Raw genomic sequence first — 21,055 nt, 5'->3', positions numbered from 1 at the left:
TCTAGGAAATAACAGTATTTTATATATAAAAAACAGAGTATATTTTTGTTTAATAAATTTAAGAAAAAAAGTGATGTGTGTATTTTTTTTTACTTTCAAATATTGTTTTTTTTTTCTGCAATCAGAGTGGAACCATTTTTTCTCAAAAATAGATTTATAAATGTTTGTTTATCTTTTATCTGAGACAAAATAGTCACAAAATAGTTTCTCTCAAAACTTTTGCTTATCAGTTTTTGCTGTCAGTGTAAAAATTTGTTCCCTATAATAAATTTATTATACTTTCAAAACATTCAGAACATTTTTTTTATTCAATAAAAACAAAAATAACTCTATAAATAACAAAACAGTTATCTCTGTTCTAAGCATTTGACCGGTACATTGTAAAAAGAAAATGCTGCTGCAATTTAAATGAATTTCTTTAATAATTTGAAACAAGTTGAGCAGAATTGAGCACAGAGATGTGCAAAAAATATCCTTAACCCAGGATTTGCCTGGAAACTGAATTTTAGCTGTATTTGTGTGTTGAAAAACACATGAGCATCAATCCTGTACCGCTCCAGCTTAAATCATTGGAGACTGACAGAAATTTGGCGTGGCCAATCACGCCGCATTTATGGTTTTAGGTGGAACATAAAGCTGTGACAAAAGCAGAGCCTGCTAAAAGCCAACAGCCAAACTATAATAAACTTGGCAGCACAGATGCTGCTTTCACATCTGCTCTGTCAGAACACCCAACTTTATCTTTGTAAGAGGAACAACATTTGTTTGTTGCTGTGATTGGCTGAAACTTTCCCCAAACCTAACCCAATCAGCTAGAAAGGTTCTGCTGAAAGTCCATCCTTTCCCTGAATAGATTTGATAGGAGCAATCTCAAATCAATCATGTGTAGAACTTGTGAGTGCTACACTTTATCCATTTCGCTTGCTAAATAACGGAACCTGTTTTAATGAGATACCGTCTGTCCTAAAAGCTGACATATTTTTAAAAACGTACAGTTTTAAATCTCTTTTAAAAATCTAAAAAAACATTATTTCCTATACTTTATAATCCTTCAAATCAGTTCTCTGAAAGTGCACTGCTGTTCAGCTGACTGGAATATGGACTCTATTCTTTTTTTCCCGCTCACAAAACAAACAATTATTATGTATATTGCCATTTGAAGAAGATAGAGAGTATTATGTGGAGGAAACATAAAAAATGCCACTCAAAAAAAAAGTAAAAAAAAAAAGGTTAATTGTTGTATTTAGGGAGATATGTGTGTTTAATTATTTAAAATGAGGGAAATGACTCCAGGAGTTTTTTTATGGATAGTTGTGTTTAGCCAATGCACTGTGTTTATGTAGTTCTATAGTTTAAGATCAGCTCTGCAACTTATCAGTGTGTTCAGAGCACAATGTGAGGTTAGGACCTTTGTGTTAGTCTGAGGAGTTTTTTTTTTATTAGTACGAAGCGAGCAGAGTTCAGTAAATTAAAATGGGACGCTCCATTAAAGTGAATCTACGAATTAAACCCTTATTACAACACACCAAGACAGTGGTGATAAAAATGTGAAACTCTATCACTATAGTGAATTCAATGTCAGCAGCAAAGGTTTGTCCTACCTTAACATAGTCGACTGCAGCATCCAGAGCAGCTACAGGATCCCTGGGAAAGACAGACAGAGAGATGGTCCTGTTTAGAGAGAACATCCTTAGCAGCCGGACCAAAAGAACCGTGTCCTGAGGTTTGGTTCCACCCTGCAGCTTCTACAGAAATGAAAACTACAGAGCTGGTTGATGTTGGCTTGTCTTCAGGTGGGTCTCTATGCGGTGCTGATGTTGCTTTTCTGAAATCAGCGGATGCTGAGGTTTTTACAGCTGCACATTGGCTTCATGACTCCATGCGTCTCCATTCATGGGTATGAGAACAAGACTGCAAATATTCTCTTTAAAGTTTCTGAGAAATAAAACTTCTTGCTACAGAGTTCAAAGGTCTGACTGTTCTGTGTGCTTTTCTCTTCTTACTCTGTCAGTCGCTGGTAAACACGTCCACTTGCTGCCCTCTGGGTTCCACCTCCTCCTTCACTCCTCCCCCACCATAGCACACATCACAGCCACACGCATCCCATTCTTAGTCCACTGATAGTTTTACACTGAGGTTAGAGCACCACACATACAAACACACACAATTTTGAAAAAAACTTTCATCTTTCACTTCATCTCACTTTAGAAGCTGTTTTATCAACTTGTCTGTGTTGGAAAAATTGAAATGACCTAAATAGAATAATTTATTATTGTATTTCACATCTTATCCTTTTCCTAAAGGCTTTTTATTTCTTGAAAAAGGATACTTATAATTATTTCTTGAATGCGTATCTGTAGTATTACTGCAGCTTTTCCTACAGGAGACTTGAAGGAACTCAGTGAAAGCCCTATTAATCAGATCAAATCCCCCACTGCATTAGCAGGTTTGGTAGTTTGGACCCCTAAAGCTTGGAATGGTGTTCTCACGGGAATATTAGCGCAGCTCATTTCTTAACCAACCAAATATCTTTAGCTCTAAGACCCTCCAGTTTTATATAGCCCAAAATAATGAGTAGGATTTACCTACGTAACTGAACAGAGGGCCTCATTCACAACAAACTGTAGTCGTTTACTCAAGGCAGATTGTTCAGCTTCTCAGGTCCTCTCAAAATCTCCAACGTGTCTATGTGGCCCAGCACCTGAGGACGCAACATATATGGCTAGTGACTCTATTGCAGGTCTGCAGATCACAGCGTGTCCTGACGTGCCCTGCAGCATATCAACATAACAACACAGAGCTGTCCGCTGAGCCGAGGCCACAGGGGCTGTTTTTGTTATGGGTGATACTCTGTCAGTGCAAGAGAATCGAAACACCTTAAATTTATTTCACATTTTCTCAGTTCAAAAGACATTTCAGTGTTCACAAAAAATTGTCCATGGATATTTTTTGTTTTTCTACAGATAAAAACCTGAAAAGTGTGGTGTGCATTTGTATTCAACCTGTCAGAGTCAATAATATACACTGAAGGTGGAGATTGGGTTCATGACTTTAGACTGGGTTGCATAAATTTTTTTAAATCTGTGACTTAATATCGACATTTACACCACTTAAATTTTACTTCCAACAGTTTTTTTAAAAGTAAATTCATATTTTCACCAAATTCAAAAATTTAAAATACCTATTATTTAAAAAGTTTACACCATCATTTCATTTTAAGGATTTGTTTCAGTCAATTTAATCCTAATAATAGTTTTAAAAAAAGGTTAAGAAAAATTCCCCATAACTACTTCAAAGTACTCAAAAAAAAAAAAAATAATAATAATTCAACATGCGGAAATTAAAAGAGATTACCAAGATGGAACAACCTTTATCTTTTTTTGACATTTGAAATTGCATGATGAACTGTTGGAGGTCCTTTCTTTTGCTAAAACCAGATATGTCCAGGGGCACTGATTTCATTACATCTTGAGATTAAAAAAAAAAGGAAAAAAAAACATATGGTAATTATTTAAATTTTAGATATAAATCCACTTTGTTAAAAAAAAATAATTTCCACTTTCACCGTGCAGCCTGGAACACTGCATTTACGCCCTTGGTTCTGGCTCATTTTCAATAGAGAAACTGCCTGCTTTGTATTTCTTGTAGTAGTAAACTCAACTGTAAGCTAACCAGCTAAACTGGTGTCTTACATCTACCTCTATTCATCTTCTTTGGCCAGTGAACCGCCGGGCTGGTCTGTATGTCAATTTGGGGGTGTGACGAAAGTACAGGCCAGAACCAAATAAGGCAACATCCCTGAGTTTACGTCAACTCGGGGCTTCGTTTGGATTCACCCGTTTTATGGCGGAAGCTTAGAATTGTGAGATTTGCAGAGAAAGGAGGTGTTGATGGGGTTTGAACTTCTCTGTACGTCCATTTCACCCACTGAACTAACGTTATTCATCTATGACAATGTAAACTTCTGAGTGAAGACCTTGATCGTCCAGCACAAAGATAGAGCTATGATGACATATTCATTAAATATGTACATAAAGTAAATAAATTGCTTATGTTGACAGAAAAAGCTTGTTTTTTTTTTTTTTTTTATCGGTATCTTTATGTGTGTTCATCTTTCCTGTGAGACCCAAAACCCTGACCACATCAACCATCTGCCTCCAGCAACCCTGACTCGACTTTCCAGTGTGAGACTAAACTGGGAATCACCACGGATAGACACCACCCATTTAAATCCCTCAGAATGAATCTTCTCAAACGAGGGAAATCCCCTCTACCCCCTCCTCCCTTGTGAATCTGGCAAAGTCAAAAGGTCAGGTTTAAAAAGAAAGGCACATCCTGAAAGATGGTAAGGATACTACAAACCCCGTTTGTGAGGTAAATCATTTCATCTCTAAATACAGAATTTAAAAGTGGATTTATTTTTGCTCCCTAAAAATTGTGTAAAAAGTATCTGAGAGGTTAAGCCTCAGGCTGACCACTTCTATATACGTAATTTTTTGTGCTAAAGTTGCTAAAAACTGCAGTGAATGCTGACTTCTTTTGCTTCTAAAACCACAAAAACAATCTTGACAGAGACAGCAAGCAGCAGAAAATGACTCAAAGTGCTGAGGCGAGGAAGAGGATGAAAATAAAGAGTAGGGAAGGCTGAAGCATGTGGAGCTCACCACAATCTTTTTCTGGCTACTGTTGTTCTTTGCAGTTCACCACACAGTACTCAGCATGACCACAGCTGGCTATAGACCGGTGCAGGACAGAGTACAAGCGAACAGCTGCATGCAGTACCAGTATGCCATCTCTAGGGGTCAGTGTGTTCCTATCCCATAAAAAAAAAAAAAGACACTCCACACTGGAGTCAAACTATATTGGGGATTATGCACTTCATTGCATCATCTGCTAAAACTAGTGATAAATCACATCAAGCTATAAAATAATAATAATGAATATCAAAAGAGAAATTATATATATAAAAAAAAATGTTCATCGAAAATATATTAAGATAAAACATCGATAAACACTCCTTTATTGTATTTGGGTAAAAAAAAAAAAAGTCCAAAGGAGTGCCACCTTGTGGTTCTTGCTGTCTCTCTCTTAACATTTAATTCCAGGTTATTTGGATTTTGTGGGTTTATAATTAAATAGTTAACAGGAACTTACAACTTAGATTAAAAACAGATACACTTTTATAAAATATTGCCAGGCCTGGCATGTTAATGTGGGCTGGATGGGCATTGATGTGGTGCCTCACAGTTACCGTCTTGTAAGAAACCAATTTCCATTTGGGCGGAACTTGTTAGTCTACAGTACTGACAGGTACTGGAACAATTATATTGTTTTCATGATCCACTTTTTCGCACAGAAACATATTCTACATTGATCACTAATATGACAAGGTAGACAATCCCAACTGGGATCCAATTTTCATGCAATTCCCTGCCCAAACGTTAAAGTTTCTTTGATAGGTAACCATAGAAACCCAATCTCCTACTTTGGGCAGAGACTGCTTATTTGCAGCAAACAAATATGTATTTCCTGTGGTTTAATAAATACTCCATCAATTATGATGGAGTATTGCAGACTTTATTCCAAAATGTTTAAAGTAAAAAAAAATAAATAAAAAGATCTGTAAAGCCTATTTAAAGAAATTGTTTTTTGTAGTAATAAACCAATCTATTTTTTTTTCTGATATTTTTTCAGTTTTTCTTTACAGCTGGCCTGCCAGATCTAATATTGACTGAATCCAACATTTTCTTCTTAGAACATAATAAATATGTTTGAACACAGGCTGCAAATTGATAAAGCAAAAGCAGCATTAGTTGCCTATAACTGATGTTTTTTTTGTAATGTAGTATCTCTAAATAACAGTAAATAATAAAAAAATAAACAAGAGAGAGATGTTTTCAGTTTTGAAAGAAGATAAAGGAAAAATTCTCTCTATTTGTGCATCAAACCAAATCTAAGAAAAAAAAGGACATATGATGGTTTCAATTGCCAGCTGACTGAGCTGTGCAATATGTAATTAAAAAGTAGAATAAAGATTGAAATGAGCTACGAGTTAGACATCCTCCCAGCACTGATCTCTCTTTGTACCCTATTCTTTTCCACAAACTTTGCTGTTGCCCCCCTCCTCCTGTCCTGGTGGTCCTCAAGCTGCCCATAGAGGTCAACAAAAGACAGACTGGCCAATAAGGAGCTAGTGCACCATAAGGTCAGGGGCCACAGGTCAGTCAGCAGCATGAGGATTGAAAATCAAGATCGACTTACTAACCGGTTATAGTCTTATATAAAAGCAAACTATGATTTGTTTTTAAACTTTTACAAAGGCAAATTAGTGGATTTAAAGGCTCTTAATATTTAAAAAAAGGAGGTAAAACATCAAGTCTGATAAGTTGTGTTTATGCAGCATCATCCAGTGAGAGTGTAATGCTGCTTACTATCCAGCCACCTGCAGAGGCTGAATTCCACCATGTATGTCATCAGCGTATGAAATGGATCCAGCATGGAGGCACAGAGATGAAGAGAGAGCAGACAAAGAGTTCAGACTAATCTGTGATCAAACCTACCACACCCTGGCTCACAAAGGTACTCAACTGCTGGGGGCCACAGGCACGCACAGGCGCGCGCACAGAGCTGGCTTCTATCAGATACAGTGTGCTGTAAACTGACCCCAGAGACAGAGAGATGGGAGGACATGATGAGGGATGAGGTGTGTTTGGGTTCTCTCTGAAGTAGAGCTAACCCCCCCCCAAGGGCTCTGTTTACAGCCTCCCCTATCTTCATCCAGCTCTGAATGGTCTCCCTTTTCTGATGGAAAGCCGTTTAAAAGCAATAACAAAACAATGTTATATGTGTTTTTTTTATTAGTTTTCCGGATATTTTTATCAAGTAGTAACAAGATTAATTTGCTAATCTGAAAACAGATGCTAGGCTCCTCTTAGACAAAAACTGCAAAGCAAGAGGATGGAAAATAATTAACATTGCTGTGAAACACGTGATGTGAGGAGGTGCTGTCTTAATAAAGTTGGTCAGGTTTGACAAAAAGGTCTATGGAAGATTTGATTTACTTTTTAGGTAACCTTAAGACTGATGATGCCATTGGATTTTAAAGGTATAGAGGGCAATCTTTTATTTCCGGGTGGATCATCAAAATAAATGGTCATCCTAATTGTCAATCATTCTGGTGATGTGTTTATGTAAGGCCGTCCTTCATGCTCATCGCTTTAGCCATCTTATCCTGCGCATGCACACTTTCAGGCATATATCTGTTATGAGCTGTGGTTTCAGACAGTCATTGAATATCACCTTTCTCACCACGGTTCTTTGAAAATGGCAGAAGGTCGTAGAGAAAAAGTGTCTAAGAAGTGTATGAGAAGAAAAGAAAGGCCTCAGTAGAAGATATATCCCAGAATGTTTTGCGTGGAGGACTCTCCTCTCAAAGAATTATGGGATTTGCAGTCACAGTGGCCTGCTGTCGCCACAGTCTGTCGCTACCCGACATTGGCGACTAATAACAAAGATGGCGCAGGTGTCGTGCGATGGACCAACGGGGAACTGATCATCTGTTGGAACAGTAAGTTGACTGAGTTCACTTTAAAGTCCACTATATAGTCCCTGTTTAATATAATGATTGAGGGATGTAGTGGTTAGAGCAGACGTTTAGGCACAGTAAGCTTGTATGAGCTATAAGAAAAGAAACTTTTAAACAGAGCATGCACGAGAAAAAATTTGCTTGTGCATGCACATGCACATTTTTTTTTTAAGTGGACAGACGGGTCTTAAAAATTTTGATCCTCCACAATACCTTTAATTAAGAGCTACAGAAACGCACACTATGCTTTTTATTTAAAATTAAAGAGAATGTATATTGTTTTTCTGCCACTTTATAATTGTTATCCAAACACTTTCAGTATCAAATTTAATGATCCAATCTAAAAGGATGTTGTCATTCACATCAGATGTGAATGACAACAAAAATCATACTGAAAACACTGAAAAATACACTAACAATGATCTCAAACCTAATTAACTGTCTGCAATCGTTTATTCTTACCTTATACTTTTGAAGTCATCGCTGATGTTCTCACCCGAGCAGGATGTTGTAGGCTGAAAGTTGTGTCCTGGAGGCAGTAATGTCTTCCCAGAAAGTAACGTCTGCTCCTGATTTGTTTTTGGTTCCCATGTGTGGTTGCTCTGGTTGATGTTGGTTTCTCCTCTTCTGCGACGGGGCAACGTTCCATGCAGTGAGACTGGCTGGTAGGCTGCAGTGGGTTCAGACAAGCTGCTGGCAAGCCCTGAAGGGTGGCTTCATGAAAAAAACAAGTCATGAAGTAAAACACCAAGTTCAAATATTTCACTTCTTAAGACTCATTTTAAATTTAGTTAATTAAATGAGGGAAATAAATTAGAATCACCAAGGATTGGAGCCATGGAGATCCATAGAAAATTTGAGCTTTCTGGGTGAGCAGGGGCCATTGCTGGGGCCACCAAGGGAGGTAATGGGCGCTCCAGAGTGAGCAGAACTCCCTCCTAAGGTGTGATGATGTGCATGTAGGGACCTGGGCAGACTGGCAAAACGCCCCTCAGCCATCATCCTTAACTCTGGAAAAAAAATAATAATAAAAAAAGTTTTATTGACAAGTAATGCTCTACATGCACAAAGAATTTGCTTTGGTGGTACGGTGATAAAAATGCAGATAATTTAGATTAGTTTTATCACAGAAGACAAACATAAAACAAAAAGGAAACATGATGAGCTTTCTGGTAATAAAATTTGATTATATTTAACAACTAAAAAGGGCTTGGTTGGTACAGTGTCTAACACACCCAGATACACTGAAAAGTCAGATGATGTTGTTCTCTTTAACCAGGTTATGAACACTGTCAACATGTTATTATATACTGGTAATTACAAAGGATTTAACTACTATATGTCATATCTGAAAGATGGATATTCTTGTTTTAATTATATCTTGTAACACAAAAAAAACATAAAGTTTATTTTCATACACATTTTGTAAACATGCATATCCAACATGATTTAAGTTGCAGTTGTTTTCAATAAAGGCCTCTCAGGTTTAGGTTAGTTGCACTTTAGGGATTAAAATAGACAAAACGACGATATGGAAAGATACCTAAATAGTTATATATATACGTATTACATATTTTATCGTATAATATCTTACAACCCATCTGTATCTAAGTCTAAGCTGATGAAAATATATGAAGAAAAACAGATGCACTTCACTCCTGACAACTTTATTTTGCACTCATGAAGTAAGCTGTTGTGTGTTGGCGCTGACACCAAAGACAGAAATACACAGTGATGAGGAAGACAGATAGCTCTGCAGGGTTGGGAAAGCACAGGATGGCTTCTTCATATTTTTTCCTACAGTGTGAGGATGACTGGATGGCACGCTATGATCTGCTCTGAATCACTCTGCATGCAGCAGTTAGTCACACTGTACCAACCAAAAAAATATTGTCAGAAAAACCCAGAACAAGCTTTGCTTTGCTCTATCCTAATCTCATCAGAACCAATAAGTCTGGACCTTGAAATCTCAGCTGGTTGTTTTTGCCTTTTAATGAAGCTGATTGGGGTCATAGAAAGTGAGCAAAAGGAGGTACAGTATAGACTCAACAGTAACCAGAAGGGATTTAATTTTGACCAAACATTTGGATCCTCTGAATTAATGTCAGCTTCGTTCGTTAAAACATACAATGTATGAACACTTTATTCCTTATAAACAATCTTTATTTCAGCTGCTAACAGCTGCAATGGGACAGCCGAGATATCCCTGCAGAGTATAGTGAGAGGAGCTGAGGTCACTGAAGTGTCCCTACTCTGTGCCATATCTGTTTCAGAACCAGTGCAGGAACACGGTTCTGAGTCCTACCAGAGACACCTCACTCCCTGTAAATGAACTTTGAGAACAGCTGTCATCATCAGGCTAAAAATATAACATCAAAGCACAACCACGGTACTGACCACTACACGTATTTCTGTCTTAAACTACTAAAATGCTGATCAGCAGGTAAGAACATTCACTTATTTTATGTTCTTCTATTATTTAAGAATCAAGAGAAATCAAATTATTTGGTTTTACTAGTAATTTGTCTTGATTTACTTAACCTAGTGTGAGCTAAAAACGGGAACTGATGGAAGGTATTACTATATATATATATATATATATATATATATATATATATATATATATATATATATATATATATATATATATATGATACAATTAAAGTATATCGACTAAAGCAATACATTCTTGTTATTATTGTTTAAATACTGCTAGGTGAGGTTTACCCCTCTGTGTCTAGCTGGAGGTAGAGGAGGTAGGTTTCGCAGGCAGTTGCATGCTTAGATGATGAATATAAAAACATGGCAACTTTAACCAACTAAACTCAGGTTCAGAGTCACACATTTCACACACACCCTACTCTTGCAAAGAAAATGTAGGAGTCTCCCATCCTAATCATGTTTTTAATCAAGAACTGGTTCTTAAACATTTCATGGAGGGAAATAAAAGTTTAATAATGAAGAAAGGCTTCTGATCAGATGTGTTTAAAGCTCCGTCTGCTGATGCTTTATCAACTTGAAACCTCTATTGCACTTTTGCCCTATGCTGTTTGGCTGAGCAACATTTCACTGTATCCTGTACAATGACAAACAACCTTCCTAATTATTTTCTTTTGTTGTGACTTTGTTGCATTTAATGCTATATGAGTCCAAATGTAACAAAAATAAGCTGATTATTAAGGGAGCATTAAGTCCTCTCATGTTTGTGAAGTGTATAGCTTGTGAGGCACTCCAGTTCTAAATAGTAAGGGTTGGATGAAGGGAGCTCAGTTTACTGTTTAGTTGCATCAGGATAATAATACTTTTCTCTCATTGCAACATAATAATTTATTTGTTTTTAAAAGCATGTGGGTTTTTTATATATACTTAGTGATCAACTGAACACCTGGGGATCTTATTTAACAGTGTGAGTTCTGGTAAATGTTGGCTGAATTAGTAAGAAAGTAGGGCAAGCTGTCAGTTACACTTTTGATTTCAAGTATACTACATGCTGACGAGAGTGAATCTTTGGAAATAGAAAATTTTAGAATCTTTCATATAATTAGGTACTTATAGTCATCTTGTCATATTATTTGGTGCAGATATTCAGTATAGTGCATGCAGAATCTGTATCATTCAGAAAGTAGACATTTCTGACATCACCTAAAAACCCACAGCCTTGGTTATCTGGTGATTATAGCATGTAAATGCTTTGCTAAATTCATTGCGATGAGAAGCCTGATAGATATTTTCCAGTAGCATCATATCTTCAAGATGATTGAATTGAATTGAACATTGGTCAATTTGCCCTTCTAGGACCCTTACTTTAGTTATTTTGTATTTGATCTTATTTAAGGTGAAAAACATGTTATCTGCCATGAGGCTTTCTTACTGACCAAGCTGTGATTTTTATCTGCCCTCTTTAATAACAGTTGGTAGAAAGTCCTTTTCTACAATTTATTAGGAGAAAATGTGCCAAGCCTTTTCCAATGAATGTGTCTGTGCAGTAAAAAACTGGTGAAGGGGTAAGGAGACAGTGGCAAATTAGATTTTTGTGTTTTTATCTTTTTTTTTTTTTAAATAAAGCTTTATATGCTCAATAAAAATCTATTAGTATTGCAGTTTAGTAGCAATTGCATGTGCAACAGGCAAGAAGTACCAGTTCGTTTTAATTTAACAGCAGTCACTTCCACTTTAGGTACGAGTAAATCTAAGTTGTGAATAGGGAGTATTTATCTAGTTGTAAAAATCAGTCTTAAAATGGAGCTTCACAGAATCAAACAGTGGGGGTGACTGAATCCTCAGCACGTATTGATGAATGTCAATGGAAATGCGAATGCAGCTTTGAAGACCAAACAGCTGGCCCGTCCAGGACTCTTCATGCTCACAGAAACAGACAGTAAAAGAATTACTAAGGCATGTGGGATCAGACAGAATGTGGATTCCTCCAAGGGGCAGAATGACTGCAGCACCTATTATATGACCCTAAGGGATTCAGCTGTGTGTGTGGTACTGACCATCTGCCAGACACACAACCTCCCGCTGTAGTGCATAAAAAAGATCAAATCTAACTGAGTTAAAAGACAAACACATAGTGTTAATGTGCATAAATACTTAGGTTTAGAGTAAATTATTTATGCTACTGGAAGTCATTTCAAATTCAATGCAGAGAAATCTAATACAAAATTTCTAATGTCTCTGCTCATAATTCACTTATCCCTCGATGTCATTTATTTCACATTCAGATTATTTCAGCCACTCCTCTCTTTCTTAACCCATCCTAGCTCATCCATCTTTCTCTTTCAGTGCCGTGTCCCCCCCTCCACACAGACATCGTCTCCTTATCGTTCTATGTCCTTCACAGCATCAGCTCTTCTTTGCCCCCGTGACTTTTGTTTCTTTCTTTTCTCTGACCTTCTGCTTCTCATGATGGACTTCACTTTAACTCCTCCCATTTCTTCTTCATACTCTCATCCTCTGCTCCCAGCAGCTGTTTGGCTTCCACTTTTATCCCTCTTCACAAACACCAAAAAAGACTAATATTTGCTTCAATTACTTCATTACATTAGAAATAAAATAGCTTATTAGCTCTACTATCCTATTAACCAAAGGATTTCTTATTTCCTGCTACTTTTCAAAGCTTTAAAAGCTTAAAATTAAAGACAAGCCTTATAAAAATGGGTAGAAGTTTTTCTATTAAACCTATAAAAGCAAGAAAGTTTAATTTTGTGCACATAATGTACAAATAGATAGTTTTTTTATATACACAAATCTTTCCTCGTGGAACTTAAGAGTCATTGGGTATAGATTGGATCTAATGTGAAGGCTTAAATAGCTCAGCACCACAATTTTATTTTCTATCAGCTAAACGCTGGTTTCACATGGTACATTTGACACTAAACCTGGCAATGATAAATCATCAGAGAGAGTTATAGCTCTGCATGTAGAGGATCAGTGAGCAGACCTTCATGATCATTAGAGGTGACCCTGTAGAAAGGCTGACATGAGCTTTCTGTTAGAGTTTTATTCAAACCCTTTGCTTCTGCAGCAGCTGATATTTTATTTTTAGAAAGACATCTAATTTTAGTCCATTAATAGTTTTTCTAAATAAGCGTTTAATCCTGCAAGGTCAGGCATGTACATTACCATTGCTGCCTCATCGCTGACTAGCTTTGACTCACCTGGTATTCTTTGCTGCAGGTAAGTGGTGACGTTTTTTTCCTATTTAGTCATTATTTGATGGATTCATTAGTTTATAGAAATGAAGATGTGTGACATTAGAATGTGGAAATACTGTCTAGTTTATACAATAATAAAACATGTTGATTCTTGATTACTTGAAATACATTTTGCTTTGCTTAATTCTGAATAGCCAGACTTTATTGCTACCTCTCATAGTTGGTTTTGACCAAGCTTCCCCTGTCTTTGTTGGACAACTTAAAGAATTTATCAGGGTTTTTTTTTTTTTTTTTTATCCCACCAACCTTCTGCAAGGTATCTAGTCATTTTCAAAGGAAGGTTGTGATCTGTTTTTAAAACCACTTAATTCTTATAAATTAATCCTTATCAAACATAAATTCTTTAAACAACAGACATGTAATATCGCTGGAGATAAGGTTCTTTATTGGTATTATCAAGAACAGTAGCAGATAATTGTCACAAAGCTGGACATGCGCTTATACTAATATGTTAGCAGATATAAACTTTCTACACTTTTGTTAAGTTTGTTGCTATATTTGTTTAAAACAAAATGTTGGATGCTGAAGTTATGAGAGGAGGCCAGCAGAATGAATCTACTTCATTAATGCTTTACTGCAAACAAATTAAAATGAATAATAACAATTAAACAACTTCAAATAAACAAATGAGAGCTGAAAAAATCTGATATTAGATCTTTGGACCCGCAGATTGAGAAGTCACTGAGTTGTAAACACATCCCTCTGGATTAAATCCTACATCAGTGAACCAAGAATATGTGTGATCAGTAAAGTGTCATATCTGTTCTGTTGTGAAGTGGTTTTCTGGTCACATGACTTATTCTGCAACCCAACCCACTCAAGTTACAAAGCCAAGTTTCTGAGAAGGGAGACCTGCATGAAGCGTCAATATTAACCTGAAATATTCCTATATATGTAAAATGAAGCTAATACTTTTGGTGGAGGCTTTCAAGGTCTAAATTTAAGGAATGAATCAGTGTTTTGTCTGTAAAAGAATATTTTACCATGATTATACTTGTGTGTATCTGCATGCTTGCTTCCATTAGTGTTTCACTTTGCTGGTGGGACATGTGAATTTCCACACTGAGTGAAAAAGGCAAGCCTGTATAAACTACTGAGAAAATCTGCTTCCATTCCCCAAGCAGTGACAGAGGAAAGACTAGCTGCAAAGCTGGACATTATGAGGTTTACGTTAAGGCATGTTCTGAAGTGCAGGTAAAAGTTCACAATAAATATTCCTCTTAAATAAATATTTCTCTAGTATGCTTTGGTGAGTGCAATGCAAAAAACTGAAAAAGCGCACACAAAAAAAAACAGAAAATATGTATGACAGTTAGAAACAACACTTAAAGACTTCATTTTTTTCAGTCTGTCACAAAGATGTGAGCTGTTACCTTGTTTTAGTTGAATATATGAAAGAACACCAAAAAAATCCCAAACAGAATAAGGAACGTCAACATCATTTTATATCTTACTTTATTTTTATTGATGGAAATTTGTTGGAAATAAGTCCACCATTGGTACAGGCTTCCCGAGGGTAACTTTTAACTAAAATAATAGTGATTTTACTATTCAAGCAAAATAAAATACTGCAGCTGGCCATACAGGCATTCATTTCTATAGCCTAACACCACTCTAAAGTACTTACAGTGGTATCTTAATAACTGTAAAACCTGCAACATGAGAGTATTTCTAACCAACCATGTCTCTCTATCTCTCCTTGGCACATGAGACAAAACATTCTTGGTCTTTGTCACCGCTGGCGCTGAAGACCTTGTGTTTGGAACACATAAACACAGACACTGAAGGTTTTTGGGTGGGAAGAGGAAATGGCAGTATAAACATATAAACATACGGCGACCCATTATAGAAGATTAGTGACAATAAATGTCTCTATCTGCTCCCACATTTACTTTAAAGGAGTATCTCTTTTTTCTCACAGCCTCCAAGACGCAACTTTAACATTCAACTGTTTTCAGTGCCATTGTTTGATAGTAGGCTCTCTTCCTGTGTCTGTAGCTGACAATAAACATCAATCAGTGCTCAAGTTGCACTTTCCTTAATCCCATAAAGTGGTGGTTATGAGCACTTTGCTTCTTATCATTTAATTCAACTGAACCAGCTGTGGGTATTAGATTATTCTAGGTTATAAGATACAAAAATGATCATCAACATCCATACATTATAGCTTCTACACAATGGCAGCAGTTTAGATGAAAGGACTGCACTAGCACTGGTCTATCATTACACACAATGGAGAGCATGAATGCAAACAACATGTTTGGGAATGAGCAGTTTCCTCTTGCTGGTTTAAAGAGTTTTCCTGCTATGGCAGAGACTTGAATACACACATACACAAACATGCAAATACACACACCAGCGCATTAGAAAAGCCACCCCTGGCCAGAAGTGAACAATGGGAACGACTGTCACATGACCGCTGTGTAGAGCCAGTCTTTGTTACAGCAAGAGAGAGGTGTCCTACTGCGCTCTTCTGTGCGTGGGCCCTCCAGCATGTGTGTATGTGTGTGTGTGAAATCTGTGTGTAACATTTTAATGAGGGCTGTATTAAATCCCACAGCAGTAGCTGCCATTTAATGCTTCTAAAATCTCTGTTGGCCTGTCAATCTTTCTTTTTCTCACACATTAACATGTAACTTCACTATGGTTGTGAGCTCATTATGCAGGTCTGCAAAGAACGGGGGAGAAATGTGACGTTGACGTACAGTCACTGATAACCCCACTTTGAGCCAGTAAATCACACAGGGCAATTAAGATGAACCAAAAATGGCTACCAAAGTTTTTAGCAAATTTCAGGAATTACTTCTGCTTGATCAACCACTTATTTTACTAAAAAACTATTACTGGTAAAAAAAAAAAAATTAAACACAGCTATTTTTTCAATCTATGAAAAATGATGCATTAAAAGCAGGACGCTCGCTCAAGAGGGAATATTTGGGCTGATCTATTTAGTTTGCATTTATCGTCTGTTTCTCACAAACAAGCACTGAAACAAAAAATGTTTTTCCTGATTACACTAAGGTCAGAACTCTCTGCTCTCTTTGATGGGTTGAGTCTTTGTCAATTGTTAAAGAAGGACATTCGGATAAGGGTGTTAAAAATCGGAGACTGATATGCAGAGGCCGATTAAACTAAAGCACATGAGACAAAAAAAAATTGTCTTGTTGATTGTCTGCTAAACAATCTGAAAACTCTCCTAGTTAAAAAAAAAACACTTTTTTTTCTTCATTCGTCTAAAAATTAGCAGATGGTGCTATAAAGTTATATGTTTTATTTGCACAAATGTGCATGTTCAGGTATGTGGTAGTTCACCTAATTGGATATTTTCTAAAGATTTTCTATCCCGTTGTTGGAGTCCCTTTCGAACCAGTTGTTGAACCTAAAGTAATTACAATGTACCTCTTTCTAGTACGTTTTCCATGAAAAAACCTTCAGCTAATAAACAGCATTAAAAACAACCACTGAGTTGACAACCTGGGCTTTATATAATATACAGTGGCAAGTACCAGACAAAAATGACCTATGCTAAATGTTATGTTTCTATGCTAACTAAATGTTTCTAAAAATGACACCCTTTTCATCCTTGGGTAAAAGTTTTAAGTCAGATTTTAAGTCTCCATCCCATCATAGCAACAGCTACAAATTAGCTTCCTTACTCCAAAGCAAAGCATATCAGAGTTCTTAGCATCCATATAAACAATTAGTGACTGTTAGTTATGCCACATTAGGGCCCTCTAGTTAAGGTTAATCATTGTTTTCCTTCAATTTGTTCCCTCATTTTTTTTTTGGGACTCATAAAAATGACAAAATAACTAAGAATCTTAGTGTTATATTGGTGTCATGCAACCACATTTCCTGTCTGTACAATTTGGGCAGAATTTCGAAAGTTATTTCTATTGTTGGTTGTCAAAGCGGTTATGAAGCGCCGCCCTGGTTGGTATGAAGTGAGAAATGGTTGCATGAAACAATGTACGAGAAACTGCATCACTGCAGTTCAACCGCTAAAGGGGTGAAACTGTAATTGGGTGAAATACCCAGAAAACAATTCAATTCTGTTTATTTCCATAGCTCAAATTCACAACACAAGTCATCTCAAGGCCCTTTACAGTTCAGCCAGATCATACAGTCAAATTGATTCAAAGTTTTCTATCTAAGGAAAACCAGTTGATTGCATTGACTCATTGACTCAAATGCAATCCCTCACACTAAGCATGCTTGTAGTGACAGTGGAGAGGAAAAACTGCCTTTTAACAGGAAGAAACCTCCAGCAGAACCAGGCGCAACACAAAAGCGCTATAATGTTATCTTGCACAAATTGATCAATTTAAATCCTCCTCTAAATTATATATGTTAATAACTAAAAATATAGGATTTTATCTATATGGTATTTTGGGGAAAGCTTAATATGAAACTGCTGAAGGAATTAGTGAAACTCAATTTTCCAAACTTCATTGCTAGTTGAAAGACCAGGTCAGAAAGTGATGACCTGCTGGAATACAATGAACTTAATATGACAGCAAGTGACAGAAAAGAAGCATCATTTAAATGCTGAATCTGACTTTGTAGTTTAGACATGACACTGACTAATGTCTGAAAAACTGCTGCACACATGCATTTCTCTGCCTGAAACATGGCTCGCACAAACTCAACGTCTGCCTGTGTCATCATCTGACCTGTAGCTTGCTGTTTGAAGAGGTCTTCTTAAATCTCGAGGGTCAGAGTTTGAGTGTCACTCAGTACAGCTGTCAAAGTAAATCCGAGTGCAAATGTGGACCCATTTGTGAGGTACATCACATTTGCTGAGCGTGAATGAGTAAAAGCTTGTATGATAAACAGCCAGGAAAGAAAAAAAAATGAAATAAATGTCTTATGTCAGGACTTACAAGGGTTATGTACTCTGACAGGAAACTGAAGACAGGAGTCAGAGTGTTGATCTTTATCTGTTATGTTTCATATAATTATGCCCTGCTGGGATTTCAACAATTACTGCTAACAATCTCAATGACCGCAGTAACACCCATCGCCTGGGGATGGCAACTTATTGCTCACAAACTCTCAGAGTAAATGTTACTCACTCTAAGTTACAACATAGAGGGAAAGAGTGATGTTGATGTAATAAAATAAAAATTTTAAAGGATCAATACCACATAAAATATATATCCAGTAAATAATATTCTTCCAGGGATGCCTGCAGCATTTAATTATATGCACAGAGTCAGAGCACAAGTGTCCGGTCATTCTTACCTGTAGGATTTGTCCCTTGGATTGTTGCTCTTGTTTAGCCCTTATTCTGGAAACCTTCCTTCAAGTTTATTCCTCCTCATACTTAGGAACACCGTCAGTGGCCAGCAGAAAGTCCACACACTCACACTCCTTCAAACAGGCAACAACAAGTAGCGCTGCACAATCACAAGCCCTTCCCTCCTCCTCCTCTCTCTTGGGAGTGATTTGCAAGCATCCAGCCCCTCCTCCTGCTCCTCTGCATTTGGGAGGAGTTTTGCTTGAATTGTGTCTTATCAACCCAAACTCCAGCCTCCCAGCACTGACCCGAACTCCCACAGCCGTCTTCTCCTCACTCCATCCCCTCCTCCTCTCACATCCACTGACCTCCTCTCCTGTGCTGTTTCCTACACAGCCTCATATTTCGTGCTTTTGTTTGGCGCCTCTTACACAAATAACACCAACTGGTATGGTGCTGAAAGAAGATTTAAAAGTGACTCAGTGTTGGTATTTGCAAAAGGAGAAAGGAACAAAACAACCTAATCTCAGCAAGGTTGTGACATGTCTGAGAAACTTTAGTTACTCGAAAGATTAATGAGGTTTAGCTACTTGACTCAATATTGGCTTTAAGATAAATCAGCTCAGTGTTACAGGTTAAAGTCTTATTAAATGCCTCTTTTATGCTGTAAGATTTAATGTGCAAGAGAAATAAAAGAAAAGAACCTTTTCTGTCTTTAGAGAACGTATATTTGCATTTGGTTGTGTTAGTGTGAGTCTTTGCTGGCAGCCCTTAGGACAACTCTCTCTCCTGTCTTTGTCTCCTGTTCCTTTGTATTGTCTGGAGTCGATAACACAAAGACACGTGTATGTGTGTGCAAGGGTTTTCCTGCAAGCAACCCATCCTGTTGCTATGAAAACTAGAGATCTGATGGACCACTTAGGAAACTCTCATATAGTCAATAACTTGTTGTACATGAAGTTCTGATCTTCAGCAGATGAACTACACTCGCTTCGATTGGGGAAGACACCAAGGTGAGTCAGGGTTCTAAAATCCTACTTTCCTTTACAAATTCCAAAGTATGCCAGTAAGTCTGTGAGGGGGAGAGCTGTTTATTGGGGCATTCAGATAACATGCCTTCAAGATCCTGTCTATTTAAGGCTTTGAAGGATTTGTTTGAATATAAGCATTTTTTTTTTACCCTGTCTTTTACAGTGCCACCGAGTGTTTAATCTATGTAAATGCAGCTCAGATTTAGTGAAGTCCAGAATAATTCATACACATCCTTTGCAGATTAAAGTTAACATTAAGAATTGAATTGACCAACATGTTTCTTCTGACTGGAAGTGATTTTTGAGATAGATCTTATCAATTTTTCCATATGACTATGGACTCTTATTGAAATCTGACTAACTAAAACATGTCTGAATCTGAATTATATTTTAAATCCAATGTGGGAAGCATATATATATATTAAACATTCAGCACATGTCGGGAGATGGAAACAATGTATGATTTTTACTACCTAAAGCAGTCCTTCATTTTTTTTTCAGGCTAACAGTGAAATAATGAAGCATTTAAGTCTATTAACTTAAGCAAAGTTATAGAAAAAAAAAAAATGGGGTCCATGTTTCTGTCAAGCTGCTCTATCTATGTGACACACAGCTTGCATGAAATGATGTAAACCCTTGAATTAAAAAAGTTATGTTTCTATTTAGGCAAAATCTCCAAAACTGAATGGAAGATCAAGTTGATCTTTTTGAAGCAGTACTTGCTTTTGGGGGTTCTCTGACTGTATGTGGTCATTGGTGTTATAGCCAAATAGACTGTAAGGGTCTTTCAGATACATTTAATTATAAATCTTTGTTTATTAATCTTATTCTTTTTGCAAAAAAGGCCAAAAAGCATTGTTATGGAAGTTTATGTGCATGGAAGTTTATGTACTTTTCTGTCGAAAAGTATCCAATTTGTAAATTTGGTCCTCTTTGAAGGTGGGCTAATAATTCATTTAAAAAAATGATTAAAGGTGCATATCCTGTCTTACCATAAAAATGTTATACATATATATTTGATGAAAAGATTCTTAAACAAATAAATCACATTCAATTGGGATCTCAACAAGTATATTAATTTTGTAAAATGCAACAACAGATTCATTAGCCTATCTGGTCAGAATTTACCTTTGTGTTATTATGGTTACGTAATTGTCCAGAGAGCTGTTTAAAAAATAAATTTCTTTTTGTTTTTACCCTTGTGTAAACAAAATGACAAATAAAATCTGTCTAAGTCTAAGTCTATAATACTAGCTATTACAAAATCCTCACTTGCAAGATACAGTCTCAGTCTTTTTACTAACATGAATCCCATCTATTTAAAGCAAAGTTCTCATATTATTAATTACTGTCTACTTGATACTTCATTTAGAGATATGCAAAAAAAAAATAATAAAAAATTATGAATCCAGGGTAGCTTCCTGATACAACAAATTCTGGCATTAAACACTGAACAATCCAAATAAATTCTGAATTATCTGAT

At 36.6% G+C, this 21,055-nt stretch overlaps 1 protein-coding gene across 2 annotated transcripts in view; it reads right to left on the bottom strand.

The window, feature by feature from the left end:
* Window positions 1-18,742, bottom strand: part of LOC107101163 (breast cancer anti-estrogen resistance protein 3 homolog) — a 52,278-nt gene extending 33,536 nt beyond the window's left edge. The window contains exons 1-4 of one of the 2 annotated variants that reach the window (XM_015399955.1): window positions 18,547-18,742; window positions 8,409-8,595; window positions 8,048-8,299; window positions 1,602-1,644 (exon numbers count right to left, since the gene is read on the bottom strand). In XM_015399955.1, the coding sequence (XP_015255441.1) occupies window positions 1,602-1,644; window positions 8,048-8,299; window positions 8,409-8,587 (474 nt within the window). In that variant the 5' untranslated portion in view covers window positions 8,588-8,595; window positions 18,547-18,742. Of the gene's footprint in view, window positions 1-1,601; window positions 1,977-8,047; window positions 8,300-8,408; window positions 8,596-18,546 lie in introns of those variants that run through there. The other variant, XM_015399956.1, reaches the window with a different exon arrangement.
* Window positions 18,743-21,055: the final 2,313 nt, after the last annotated feature.

Source organism: Cyprinodon variegatus, unplaced genomic scaffold (assembly GCF_000732505.1).
Source record: "Cyprinodon variegatus isolate N-32 unplaced genomic scaffold, C_variegatus-1.0 Scaffold1061, whole genome shotgun sequence".
NCBI classification, from domain to species: domain Eukaryota; kingdom Metazoa; phylum Chordata; class Actinopteri; order Cyprinodontiformes; family Cyprinodontidae; genus Cyprinodon; species Cyprinodon variegatus.
The sequence above is the reverse complement of the archived record's forward strand: the minus strand, read 5'-3'. Positions and strand labels throughout refer to the sequence as shown.